Genomic DNA, 14639 nt, shown 5'->3' with positions numbered 1-14639 from the left:
AAACGCGGCATAAGATAGCATAAGGTACGCGTGAAATAGATTTTTAGCATCACCGACTATATTAATATCCATAACGTAGGTAGTGTCACATCACGCCACACATCCTCGAAACAAGAGCTCTGAGCATTGATTATGATATGAGCGTGTTAGCAAGTGGGGTTTAGAATAATTGATAATGTCAGCCAAGTCGAGCTGCATGTCTCACTATAGCCCATTTTGTTGATAGCATATTAAAAACGGCGTTTCATCATTCTAAGATTGTACTCCTTGACAATGTTTTTTTTTTTTTTTTATCTCATGGGAGCACACAAATTTTAACATTAAAAAATAATCATCTTGAAATTGTGCAGCCGCAGCGGCTACATGTTGTAATATCCCAAACGATTGCAGGTTGCATCTTTTCTGAACCTCTGTCATGGTTCACAAGCATTTTTTATATATATTTTTTTAGCAATTCTAAGCTATGGTCACAGCTCAAGTTCTGGACCAAATCTAAGTGCCAGTTTATGAGAGAGTAGATAGAGAGATCCATATTGTGTTGCATGTCATCTAAGATGTTGGAAAAGACATACTATGTAAAATTTACCAAGGTGTATTTGCTATGCTGGCGTTTCTCTGCCCCCTAAAGTTTTTTTTTTTTTTTTTTGGGGGGGGGGAGGCGGGCAAGTTATCGTGCCACCATTCTTTTACTATCATAACTCCCCCGTCCACAAACTTCAGCTTCTAACAATCCCCCTAGCAATAACACGGTTCCTGCAGGGATGATTGTGTTCTGCGTGGCCTTTGGATCACTCATCGGTCGAATGCCACAGGGAAAACTGATGGTCGACTTTTTCATCATCCTGAATGATGTGGTGATGAAGATGGTAGAGATCATCATGTGGTGAGTATGGTATAGTGTTAGGTGGATGGATAAGGCTTCTTTATGCATAACTAGTTACAGTTAGTTAAATAATTAACGCCTGGCTAAATCAAAAGCAATCAGTAACAAATTATATTCCTAATAAAAGTTCAAATTAAAGTTAAAGTCAGACAAGCAAAAAAACAAACAAAAAAAAAAATTCAGTGCGCCACTCATAGACATCCTACTCTCTTCTGTTACAGTTTTCAGATACTCACTCTGCAGACTTGACTTGTCACCTAACTTCCATCCTTCTACATATTTTCCATTATCTTCCATGAGGCATCTTTTAGGAACATTTCTTAGACTATTTCCAAATGTAAAAGTTGACGTGTATATCTTCATTTTTTTCATATTTTTCACTGATAAGCTCTGGAACTACCTCTCTTTGTCTATAAGTTCTCCCTCGTGTGACTATAAACTCTTCCAAGGAAATAAACTCGAGGCATCATTGTAGCCACTCTAGCTCAAGGAGTAGTTAGCTCCTGATATTATTATAATTTTGTTTGTTCTTTGACTGCCTGTGATGCCGCAAAAATGGCAATGTAGCTTGCTTTTGACACTTTTCTCAGGTATTCTCCCTTCGGCATCATGAGCCTTGTAATCGGCCAAATCATGAGCATACAGGACCTGCGAGAGACAGCCCAAATGCTTGGTCTGTACATGCTGACGGTGATCACAGGGCTATTCATCCACGCCGTGCTGACACTGCCGCTCATGTACTTCATGGTGACGCGCAAGAACCCAGCTACTTTCTTCAAGGGCATGGTACAGGCCTGGATCACCGCGCTGGGCACTGGTTCCAGGTTAGACCATTCACTGCTTCTTTTTCGTTCTTCACCGTCATTTTCTTCTTCCCCCTCCAATTTTTATTGATTTCCTCCTCCTCCTCCTCCTCCTTCTTCTTTTCCTTCTTCTTCGTTCCTTTTATTACTTTCTCTATCGTCATTATCATAATTTTTCTTATTATTTTTTCTTCCTTTTCTGCTTCGTATTTTTATATCATACTACAATACCATTTTTTCCCCAAAATAAACAATATGATTAAATGATAGTTGAACCAACGCAGGGAAAAAAATATACTTTGTATCGCTATATCCTAAGATTATCGTAACAACGCAATAGCGAGGAAACACATTGGATATTGTGGCTGTCAGCTTACACGTGAAGTCGTAGACAAGAAATGAAATTTTAGGAGAGGCTCCTTCGGATGCTTCAGACAAGCATTACCAAGATCATATTTACTCGACGTAAATGGAGCTGAGGACGGGTTCGTCTACTTGCAAAACCTATCGCTTATCATGTAATGCTTTCCACATGTTTTGATGAGACAAAAAGAACATAAACCCATTATAATTATTGCTGTATTACTGTCGAAATAAAGTTACAAAAAACAAAACTAACTAACAAGTGCACAGTCTGTATAGAGGTATTAAATTATCGGTGACTCAGTGATCAGAATTTCGCAGCGCACAGGACGCAGGTTTGCGTCCCGCTCGCCGTTACAAACAGGCTGGCAATTTTTCAGTCATCGAAGAGCGGCTGAAGACTATCAACATCCTGTCCTGAAGACCACCTATCAACCCGGACTCTAGATTCTCTCTAAAAGAGGATAACAGATGAGCTCGGGGGCGGGGGGAAGCATTAGGTAAGCAAGATGGCGCCATTATAAACATTTACCAGCGCCAAACCAGGCTGGGGCCGACCACCAGGCCCCACCAAAAAAGCCTACGGGCGCCATAGGTGAAACGTAAAAAAAAAAAAAAAAAAAAATCGATAGGTTAGAAATTAATAGTGAATGAATATATGAATCTAGACATTACATTGAGACCGAAATTTCAGTTACTGTCAAGATAGTTCATCATTATATTAGGAGACCAAATAAAGAGCGTTGGTAGTTCGTTAAGAAAAAAAATGGATAGCTGGATGATGGTGATCCAAAGATTACCACCTTGTTGGATAAATGTTTTTGTTCATTATTTTATATTAGCCAAGTTAATTTCAACTGTATCATTGCGGGAGGTATGATCTCTGGTGCAGGTGTAATCCAAAGAATTGTAATCAAATGATATTAAGTGAGCTCAAAGGGCTGAAGATGGATATAGAGGGACTCTCTGAAACGAAGAGGCCTGGCGGTGATGAGATTAGTAAAGGGGGGTACACCTACTATTGGTTTATATAGAAACAAATATATATATATATATATATATATATATATATATATATATATATATATATATATATATATATAGATATATATATATATATATATATATATATATATAAAGAAAGAAATTAATATTCTGTAAATTCCATGCATTTTTTTCTAAACTTTCAAACCAAAGTATCACTGATGAAGTAAATTATTTAAGAATAATTTTTACCATCAACTTTTCTTCAATATGCTTTTGTTGTGATGAAAAAATAAATAAAACCAATAAGAATTTTGATGCAGCTAAGAAAATCCATATATATGATTGTTAAAGAAAATATATGTATACAGCCAATTCCAAAATTATCTGGTAAAATTTACAGAAACGTTAATGACAAACATAATAAAAAATCAAGTAGATAGCATGAAAACTAACGATACTGTATCTTTTTGAAGATAAAAAAAAAACTAAAATTTTAGAAAACGTGATTAGAAGTTGCCTGCTGCATACTCCTGCAGACGTTCTCAAAGTTTCTCGTTTACTTGCTTTCCTTTTGAAAGGGAGGTCCATCCCCTTGTTTTTGGCTGTGAGGTATCTCGTCATTGACATTGTACACTCAGTGCCAAGACAATCAGCCAAGTGACTTTCCCCCCCATGTTGTAATTGTTGACAACTGTTGTAGTCGCGAAGTCGACCATCTTCTGGGTGGTATTGCGATGCTTTGGGCAAATCCTCCAAATCCTTGAGTGTAGATACTCATTTCTGCTTTGGTAACAGCCTGTGGGCATCTAGTCAGCATCTCATCGGTCGTTAGACGGCCATATATGGCTTTTACTTGTTTGTTCTGTTCTTGATCAAAGTGGAAATAAATTTTCATTTTGGTGCGAGATGCTGGTGTTTCTCTACGTGCGATGCTTCTATTTTAAAAGCACCAAGAACTTTTCCCCCTTTTCACACATCTGATGTTGAAGATTGTTATCCGTGGAGGTGCAGTGATTAAATATTGACATGATCTCTCTCATTTCCTTGCCACTGGTGCCAACCTTTTGTTTGAGGCTGACTCGGAAGTACTGATGGAGGTGGTCAATGACAACATCTGTTAGCTTGTTTTCCCCCCATTGATTATCTCCTTTTCTGTTTTCCAACATTTTGTGACTTTTCAAGCCTCACAAACCAGTCCCAAACAATGAGAGTAGTACACGCGGCGCAAATCTCGTGCGCATTATCACCCCCCACTCTTCTACCATCTTCCTCACGGGCTCAAGGCCACAGAGGGAAAGTTACCAGATCCCAGCAGCAAAACAATATATAAAAATAAAAAAATCGGAAAAAAATAGCTGTAAAATTACAAAATGCAGTGTCACACTAAAGGGCTCGCCTTTGTTTACAGTCCTTTAATTATAAAAAAAACTTTAAAACACTTGTATCACTCTAAAACTTTGGAAAAATGCAGCAAGAGTTTCCTTGTATTATTTAGCGGGTTTAACTCGCTTTCGTAAATTAAGCCATTCTTCACACACACAAAAAAACGAATAACACTTCCTTAAAGGATAGGCATAGGAATTCTAGCCAACTGTAGCCATTTTTGGTTGAGGTTACTCCGACTGAAGAGCGTATAAATAGGAGTGAGAGTGAAACACCCTGGATTTCATGTCTCTTGTTGCAGTGTACGCTCCTACTGAGATGTATGAACTCGACAAAGAGGTGTTCAACTCCCAACCCGACTCCGTATTAGACCCCTCTACCCCTCCCTCGGGGCACACTCATTGTCTTGGGCGACATCAAGGCTACTACTGGCACTGACGGAGTTGGGTATGAGTTATGTGTTTGTCCCCATGGTTCTAGTACTAAGAACTCCAATAGCTTTCTCCTCATGAATCTGCAAAGTCCAGGAGACTTAAAACTACAGATTCTTGGTACAAGAGATCAGATCTAGAGAGGTAGCTAAGGAGATTGACCACATCCTTTAAGTACTCGTTGGAGAATCCCTCGGAACTGCAGAGTTTTTCAGAAGTTCTGAGTTCGTGCTTGTTGTTACAACACTCAAGCTAATACTCAAGGTCTAATACGGAGTCGGGTTGGGAGTAGAACAACTCTTTGTCTAGAGTTTCATACATCTCAGCTGGAGCATCAGGTCAAGAAGAATCTCGAGATGTTACCATATTGCATTTCATCTCAAGAGACAAAAAGACAATCTGAAATCGGTGGGTTTAATATGCTCAACACCCTTGAGGACCCTGTAGAACTGTTGGATACCATCAAAGGTGAAACTCTTCAAGCTACAAAGGAGAGCACTGGAGAGCTCCCAAGATTGAAGTGTGTTTTAGCATTGTGGAAGACGCTGGAAAGTAACGAAAAGAGTCGCGCCGCTAGGCTTGCTGGGAATCGGCATCAGTATAGGGCTATCTCGCAAAGGAATAGAGTTATCCTGAAAAGAGACAATTGGAGGTTATATCAGAAGTCTCGCTGCGGATGTCGAGGGCCATTTTAATGCAAACGACTTTCGACCTACTTACCGAGCCCTGAAGAAACTACGCTCTAAGCCTCCCTCTCAGGTGACCTCTATCAAAACAGCAAATGGTTGCCTCGTGTCAGACACGGATGGGCAGAGGGCTCATTGGGATGAGTACTTTGAGGAGTTGTGCATTGCAAACCCTCCGAGCAGGCAGCTTGCAGCTGCTGACTTGTAAATCTAATGGTGGATGCTGATTCATCCATTGACGAAAGCCCACCTTCTTTTGAAGAGCCAGAGAGCATGTGGTAGGGTTGTGGAATAAAAAAGACAGCTGGTATTTATAATATCAGTGCGTATCAGCTCAAAGCTGGAGTTGAGACGGGTTGATTGCGACCTTGACTGACATATATGTCAGTCTGTTACCATTCCTCCTGACTGAAAAAGCGGGGTTGTCATTCCTATCTTGAAAGGGAAAAGGAACCGTCAGGACTGTTACAACTACCATGGCATTACCCTACTCACTGTGCCAGGAAAGGTTCGTGCCTATTTATTGCTCATGCGGATTACCAACCAGCTGCTGAAGCTGCAGAGATCTGAGAAGTGCGGGGTCAAGCCTAGTAAGTCGACAACTGATAGTCTCCAGAGCTTCGCGTACTGGTGTAATGCCGCCGCTTAGTTTTGACAGGGGATGGTTGCAGCTAATGTAAATATCAAGAAGGTGTTTGATTCAGTGCATCGCGAGGTACTCAGGGATCTTCTGCAACCACGCTGCATTAGATCTCCTGGATCAAGACCAAGGTTCAGGTGTTTGGAATCTTACTAGATGAAATAGTACTATATGTTCATGCGTGTGGCGAGGACTTTGATATCTTTGATAACCACTTGGTAGTGGAGTGCAGAAGAACGGCGGGTCTCGCCAAGAAATCTTCCGGCAGATTGGCTCAGCCTACGGTTTTATGGACTAGCTCAGCACGAGTATATAGCGTTGTCGACATCTGTGCATAGGGACAAAGATACGGATCTTCAAGTAGCTCCCTGTCTTGCTCCATGGCTGTAAGACATGAATACTGAACAGTGACTTGAAGAGGCGTATTTATGTCGTTGGTAATAAGTGCCTGTGCATATTCCCGAAATATCTCTGGAATGCCTTTTTTGTGTCAAACCGGTGATCACTCCAAGAGACTGATTCGAGGACTATAACAAACATAGTCCATAAACGCCAACACTGCGTATATGGGCATGTGGCACGCTGCCGAGAAGTCGGCCCTACTAACCTGATTGTTTTTTATAAGACAATCCCGAGTGGAGGAGACAGCAACAGATTTCATGGATATAGCAAGTCGATATATCATGCCATGGGGTAACTAGGGAAGATGTTCTGCATGGAGACTTACCTGGAGAAATACTCGTATATGGCGGCATAAGGTGACGCGCCGCTCAGCGTATGCCTCTAATGACTGATTGATTGGTTGATGGGTTGACTGTTTGATATTTAGATAATGAGGTGTCATACAAAGGATTTTGATCACTTTTTATCTTTGGGAGGCGGTGGCTGAGTGGTTAACGTACTGGCCCCGCATTCATCGGGTTCTGGACGATGCGGGTTCGAATCCGCCGCTACCACCTGGATTTTTTCAGTCACCGCCGAGTGGCCTAAGAGAACCCACATGCTGTCCTAAAGACAACCCATCAACCCAGACTCAAGAGGAAACCGTTCAAGTGAATCAAGAATGAGCTCCGGGGGGCAACATGAGCCAAGAATAGATGGCGCCACTATAAACACTTGGCTGCGCCATGACGGGCTGGGGCCGACCACCAGGCCCCTGAAGAAAGCCCACCGGCGCTATAGGCTAACACGTAAAAAAAAAGAAAAAAAAATCATCGCTTTTACACCAAAGAAAAACCATGATTTTATCTTAAATGTAATAATGAGATATTTATTTCCCTCCTCTAGGTTCATCAGTGTATTGCCAGGAAGAAGCTAGTGTTTTAATTTTTAATCAGGTTTACTGTTAAAGAAGTTGGGCATTATCTAAAATAATTATAATGTAGTGAAACAGCGTTGGCTCTCGCGGGTCCTTTCCTCCCCGCTGCTTTGCCACACTGTACCATCACTTGTCTCTTCCTCTCATATGTTACCTATAGCTAACATATGAAAGGGGGAAAAAAAAAGGTGTTGGTACTGTGTGGCAGAGCGGGGGGGAGGAAATGACCCGCGGGAGCCAACGCTAAAACGATCTCGGATATCTGGTTTCACTATAGAACAAACTATACTTGATGAAACTTAACGTGCCGTGGTTTTATTTAACTGAGTAAGTGATGAGAAGCAAAGAACCCGATGCTTACTGGCACTCACATAGGTTAATTAATTAACTAACTAACTAATGTATTAATTAACATAAAACTTAGTTTCTCACTCAATATCTAAGATATTCTCTGTCTGATGAGTCTGGTAGGTAACAATGATTGCCTGAACAACTGTTAATTTATTGAATTTAAATGAACCAATCATTTAGATTTGTATTGTCAATGAACCCTATATACTATACTATGGAACGGACACTTGCCCCAGCCTTGTCATTAAGCCGCGAATTTTGGACAATCAACCGCTTTGGTGCGAATCGCCATAATTCCCTTATTTCTGGGGCTACATAATTTTTTTTTTGGTATCAATCGACGGTAAAATGACAGAGCTATACTTTTTAATAAGCGACCGGGCACGAAAACCGACTCGAAAGGGTCAAAAATCGAATAAATTCGCAAAAAATGACTGAAAAAAAACTATTTTTGAGTTCCCAACCTTGAAACCCACTCATTTTTTGAGAATTTCAAAACACATATTTAACAAATGATTTAGCCCTGCCAATGTGCTTTCCAATATGGTGCATAACATTTCCCTACTCCCAGTAGTTTCGTCGCTAGAGCTCGAAACGTAAATTCTGTCGAGAGCGATTTTGACGAACTCCAGACACTTTGTCGTTTTCGTCTAGTGTGACCTTGCTATTGTTTCTAGAAGGCTGTAATTTGGCATGTAGCCCCTCTTGGCAATGTAGTTTGAACAACTTGAAGGATTTTTTGATAGCTCGATTCCAAGTTCGTCGTCGAGCCGTCACAAATAGCCTTTTTTCGGCCCTTTTGCCGCGATTTGGACACGTCCTAGTGTTTTGCTTATAACTTTTTTTTATTTACTGAACGCTTTCCAGTTATTTTATGTTTATTAATATGTATTAAAAGAGCTTTCATTTGCCACCAAGCACGTCTTCCTAGCTTCAGTAGTTTTCGCTCGAGCTCGACCAGAAGTCACAACGAACATTCGCCAAATCGGAATCATTTCACGCTCCGCGACGAAAAACCTTCCTGACGCCACAAAAAAATAATATATCTGCATAAAAAATCATATATGAACACTTCAATATGTTGACTATCATTTTAAGATATCTATATAAAAAGTTACTATTTTTATATAATCATTTCACTATATAAATCAACCAAAATTAAGCGCCTTATTATTCTTGTTATTTCTCTTTTTTTTAGTATTCAACCATATTTCTTCCCATTCATGAATAATACAATGTGTGATTACATAAAAACTAATAATATATGAAACATGTGAACAGAATAATATTGTGCGCTATAAAGTGTTTGTAGTATGTCGATATATGTGTCATTTTAATGAAATAATTGTGTATAAATTACTTCCAGTATATGTTGTATTATATTTAAGTTTAAAAGCACATGTATAAACGTTATAAAATTTTATTGTTAAGTTATAAAAAAAGGGTGGGAATGATAACAGACTCGCTTAATAACAGCTGCCGCGGCAGACTTATATTGGGACTAGCGACAAAAGTACACAACAATTTATATATATATATATATATATATATATATATATATCTATATATATATATATATATATATATATATATATATATATATATATATATATATATATATATATATATATATATATATATATATATATATATATATATATATATATATATTTGGTATCAAAAGGAAGCAAATTAAATGTATTATTCATAAATGGGAAGAAATATGGTTGAATACTAAAAAAAAAAAATAATAATAACATTATATAATAAGGCGCTTAATATAGGTTGATTTATATAGTGAAATGATTATATAAAAATAGTAACTTTTTATATAAATATCTGAAAATGGTTTTAATACAAGATAGTCAACATATTGAAGTGTTCATATATGATTTTTTATGCAGATATGTTAATTTTTATGGCGTCAAGAAGGTTTTTCGTCGCGGCGCGTGAAATGAGTCAGGTTCGGTGAATGTTCGTCGCGAATTCTGGTCGAGCTCGAGCAAAAACTACTACAGATAGGAAGGCGTGCTTGATGGCAAATGAAAGCTCTTTTAATACAGATTAATAATTATAAAAAAAATTGGAAAGCATTAAATAAATGAAAAAGTTATAAGCAAAAAATTAGGACGTGTCCAAATCGCGAAAAAAGGGCCGAAAAATAGGCTATTTTGTGACGGCTCGATGACGAGCTTGGAATCGAGCTATGAGAAACTCCTTCGAGTTTGTCAAACTACATTGCCAAGAGGGGCTACATGCCAAGTTACAGCCTTTTAGAGGCAACAGAAAGGCCACACTAGACGAAAACGGCAGTGTCTGGAGTTCGTCAAAATCGCTCTCGACAGGGTTTACGTTTCGAGCTCTAGCGACGAAACTACTGGGAGTAGGGAATGTTATGCACCATATTGGAAAGCACATTGGCAGGGTTAAATCACTTGTTAAATAAGTTCTTTTTTAAATTCTCAAATAATGAGCGGGTTTCAAGGTTGGGAACTCAAAAAATAGTTTCTTTCAGTCGTTTTTTGTAAATTTATTCGATTTTTTACCCTTTCGAGTCGGTTTTCGAGCACTGTCGCTAAATAAAATAAAAATATAGCCCTTTTATTTTGCCGTCGATTGATATCAAAAACTTTTCCGTAGCCCCAGAAATAAGGGAGTTATGGCGATTCGCACCAAAGCGGTTGATTATCTAAAATTCGCGGCTTAATGACACGGGCTTCGCAGAATCAAAAGAGTAAGCCGTCCATTACTTGAGATGTCACTGGTATTGTAAATTACTGGTAAATATTCATAAAAGGTCACTAGTCGTGGAATGGAGACGCCGATTGTTAACAAACATCCGAGCAGAAACTAGAAATGTTACATTATTCAAAATGTGAAAAAAAACAATGCTTTTGACCATGGAACTTATACCACCTCATGCAAAAAGAGAAAAGCGACCCCCCAAAATCACTTATGGTTCGGTGACCGCGTTCCCACTCTTGACTGTATATACGTACCGTCACCGTGGATACGCACATATTCTCTAACCGTGAATACACACGTGTACCCCTTATTGTTGATATACATATACACATCACTCACAGTCGAAACAAAAATACTAAAGGTTCATTTGCATCTCCTTCGCCTACTGTCCTAAACCAAGTCTGACCCGGCTACCTTATCTACATAGAGGGTCACTACCGAGCTTCTCAATTTTTGATAACCAGATTACAAAAATTTTAAAGAAAGTCTATTAATTTATTTATGCCTTACCATTATCATGTGTTTTTGCAAATATAAATCATTTACTTGATAATTAGAGTGTATATTTTAGTCACTTCAGATAGATAACCAATTGTAAAAATTAAAATATGAAATATTCTGAGGTAGAATGAAGAATGTTAAAAAAAGATGAAGTATATTGGGAAAGGTCTTTCTTGCGTAGTGAACTAGAAATGGCTGCAGGTGATGCTGATCTATGCTTTCAGACTGTGCTTACTAACAAATTAAGTCAGATACAATAACAGAACTAGTCCCATTTGATCATGAAAACTACCAAAAGGCAACCCTGAACCAGTCAAAACCCACCCCCCTTCTACCCACCCACAGCTCTGCCACGTTGCCCATCACTTTCCGATGCTTGGAAGAAAATAACAAGATAGACAAGCGTGTAACGCGTTTCGTGCTTCCCGTGGGAGCCACCATCAATATGGACGGCACGGCACTTTACGAAGCCGTTGGTTCCATCTTCATCGCCCAGATGTATGGCATCCATTTGGGTCCAGGAGAGCTGGTCACTGTCAGGTAGGCCTTCAGCATGTAGAACACTCGCCTTGTTCTTCAATATACTTGGAAACGTTCACCTGGGAGATTTGTTAATGTTTTATGTCAGTGTTGTTGTTATTGGTTGTAGCGATGTTCGTTGTTTGTATTTGAAATGGACCGTATTGGCTATACAGGCAGCACCACACGTGGCCACTCGGTGAGCTGTCAAAGCAGTATTTTCCATAGAACTCAAGTTATGTACTTGAGTGCGTCTGAGGCCGCCTCCAGGATACAAGGCCTTGGTGCTGCCACCGCTCCAAGCCAACGACTGCACACACTTTACTCCTACCCGATTTCCTGACTCTATTATTTGACATGGAGAAAAACTGAAATCGGGTAGGAGTGAAGTGTGTGCAATCATCGGCTTGGGGCGACGGCGGCATCATGGCCGTGTATCCCTGAGACAGCTTCAGACGCACTCTAGTCTGTAACTTGAAACTTGGACTCTATGGAAAATTCAGTTTGGAGTTGAGTGGCCACATGTGGCATTGCTTTTATAGCCAATACCGTCCATTCGATAATATCTAAAAGTGCAGTAACTAGAAATAAAATAGATCCATTGAAGTGGAAATTACTTTAAATATAAATGTGGAAAAAACATGATAATTGAAACAAATTATATAGATTACCACAATAATTCCCTGCACACCGCCTCCAGTCTCACCTCGACCCTGGCCAGCATCGGTGCGGCGAGCATTCCCAGCGCTGGCCTGGTTACTATGCTGCTCGTGCTCACCGCCATCGGCCTTCCAACCGAGCACGCCTCACTCATCTTTGCTGTCGACTGGATATTGTGAGTGTATTCTCTTGCCCCCTATTATAGTAAATCCTACTTCTACAGTGTAAGTAAATGCTTTTGTGCTTAAATCAAACAACTCCCAAAGCTTGTTAGACATAAGAAATTTCTTGTATCAGATACTTTGGTTTGTTATCTTGTCTATAAGTACCAAATACTGAGCAAAAAACCCTTTGGATAAGATTCTGGTAACTTGAAGACAACCATACTTTGGCAATTGATAAGTTTGGATACTTACAGCAACCATTGTGTTGGACTGAGTAACTGGACCTAAAAAATACGATATGGTGTCAGCCTTGGCGTTCATGTTCATGACATGCTTGAAATGTTCTCAAAGATTTTTTTGGTTGATGTATATGTTGAAATATGCATGCTTGCCTAACCACAGATGAGCCGAAACATTGCATTCTTATATCAGGTTTATCAAATATAATAACACATTGATTAAGTCCGAGAAATCAAGTAACCAGAATCATTCTGAAATATTAATAATATAATCCTCTTTCAGGAATACCCATGAGCATGAAACTCTATTGTATTTTCATGATGAGCTTGTGTGTGTGTGTGTGTGTGTGTGTTCAGTGCCCTCCCCATTAATTAAGTGCTTGTAACTCAGTGACGGACCTATGGGTACGGCTTGAACCTAAAATCACATCTAGACACACCCGGGACGCTACCCGGGACGCGAAACAAAACCCCTGAAAGATACCCACGAGGACCCGTTCACTTTTGGTTTATTAGGGAGCACACAATAAAATACTGCCAATCCGTCTCCACTCCGCCCGAGTTTCGAACCCGGGACCTCTCGGTTCTGAGCCGAGCGTGCTAGACACTTCACTACAGAGCTCCGTCTGTATATGTATGTGTCAATTATCATAATATGATCACGCTCTGAACTTGCGATTCCCAGTCAGTAGCATACCTTCCCAGAATAAGCGCTTTGGAGCTCTAGTGACACAACTTTCAGAACGGCTGGAACCGCACCTATCACCCACAACCGGAGGACGGAACGGGGTACCCATTCATAGCTGAGTGGCAGAAGGGGACGGGTTAAAGGAGACAGCTCATACATCTCCACTCTGCCCGGGAATTGAAACATGAACTTTTCGGCTTAGACGGCCGTGCTAACCATTGCACTACAGTGTAATAAATAATGGTTCCATAAGGGGCAAGGCAGCATTGTGGCCCAAGGCAGTGTTGTGGCTGTAAGATTAAGAGCAGCGTGCTGTGAATATGCTGCAACCAGCAGGCAGCAGCTTATTATCATCATGGAGGCCACTAAAAAAATGTGCTTGATCGCATGACCCTCCAACACACCCCCAACAATTTATATTATGCAACTAGGGGTCTAAAATGGAAAATGCTGAAAAGTAAATATGGCGCTACTATAAACACTTGCCTCCGCCACAACGGGCTGGGGCCGACCATCAGGCCCTAGTATGAAGGCCTACCGGCGCCACAGGCCAAGACGTAAAAAAAAAAAAAAAAAGCTGACTTTATTTATAATGCCATGTTGTAGGGTTCATCAGGGCTAACAAATGTTATTATACAATGTCATGTCTACAATGCATGGGTAAGCCAGGAAAACAACTTGAAGAGCACAACAACAACAAGATGGACAATCTGTGACGCCGATGAAAATCGCCGATGAAAATATAGAAATGTTGCGGGATGAGCAAAAACATGGAAAACTAACCTAATAGGATTGAAGTTAAAATATTAAAGTGTGTGTGTGTGAGAGAGAGAGAGAGAGAGAGAGAGAGAGAGAGAGAGAGAGAGAGAGAGAGAGAGAGAAGTGCTGAACCATTTATATTAATAATAAATGAGTATAATCATAGGTTATCTCGTTATCTACAGAAGCTATTGAAAAGCTACTCCTGCCCCCCCAACTCTCTCTCTCTCTCTTACACATACACACACACACACACACACACACACACACACATCGTCTTTCATGTTAAAATATTGTAGAGAAAAACATTGGAAAGTTGCGGGATGAGTAAAAACATGGAAAGCTAACCCAACAGGATGGAAGTCAGAATATTAAAGTAATCAATAACTCCTGCAGGTGGATGGGTGGGAAATAAGGAAAGCCGAATGGGGTCGAAGTAATGAAATGTGTGTGTGTGAGAGAGAGAGAGAGAGAGAGAGAGAGAGAGAGAGAGTACTCATTTACAGGAATAGCCTATCA

The 14639-nt window shown here is 39.9% G+C and overlaps 1 protein-coding gene across 5 annotated transcripts in view; it reads left to right on the top strand.

Annotated features, from left to right (window-relative positions):
- Window positions 1-14639, top strand: part of LOC127003532 (excitatory amino acid transporter-like) — a 117942-nt gene that overhangs the window by 83290 nt on the left and 20013 nt on the right. For all 5 annotated transcript variants that reach the window (XM_050870412.1, XM_050870403.1, XM_050870394.1 and 2 more), the window contains 4 exons: window positions 760-883; window positions 1474-1707; window positions 11437-11631; window positions 12311-12445. In XM_050870412.1, the coding sequence (XP_050726369.1) occupies window positions 760-883; window positions 1474-1707; window positions 11437-11631; window positions 12311-12445 (688 nt within the window). The remainder of the gene's footprint in view (window positions 1-759; window positions 884-1473; window positions 1708-11436; window positions 11632-12310; window positions 12446-14639) is intronic.

Source organism: Eriocheir sinensis, chromosome 3 (genome assembly GCF_024679095.1).
Source record: "Eriocheir sinensis breed Jianghai 21 chromosome 3, ASM2467909v1, whole genome shotgun sequence".
Lineage (NCBI taxonomy): Eukaryota > Metazoa > Arthropoda > Malacostraca > Decapoda > Varunidae > Eriocheir > Eriocheir sinensis.
Note: the sequence above shows the minus strand (reverse complement) of the source record. Positions and strands in the feature narration are given on the sequence as shown.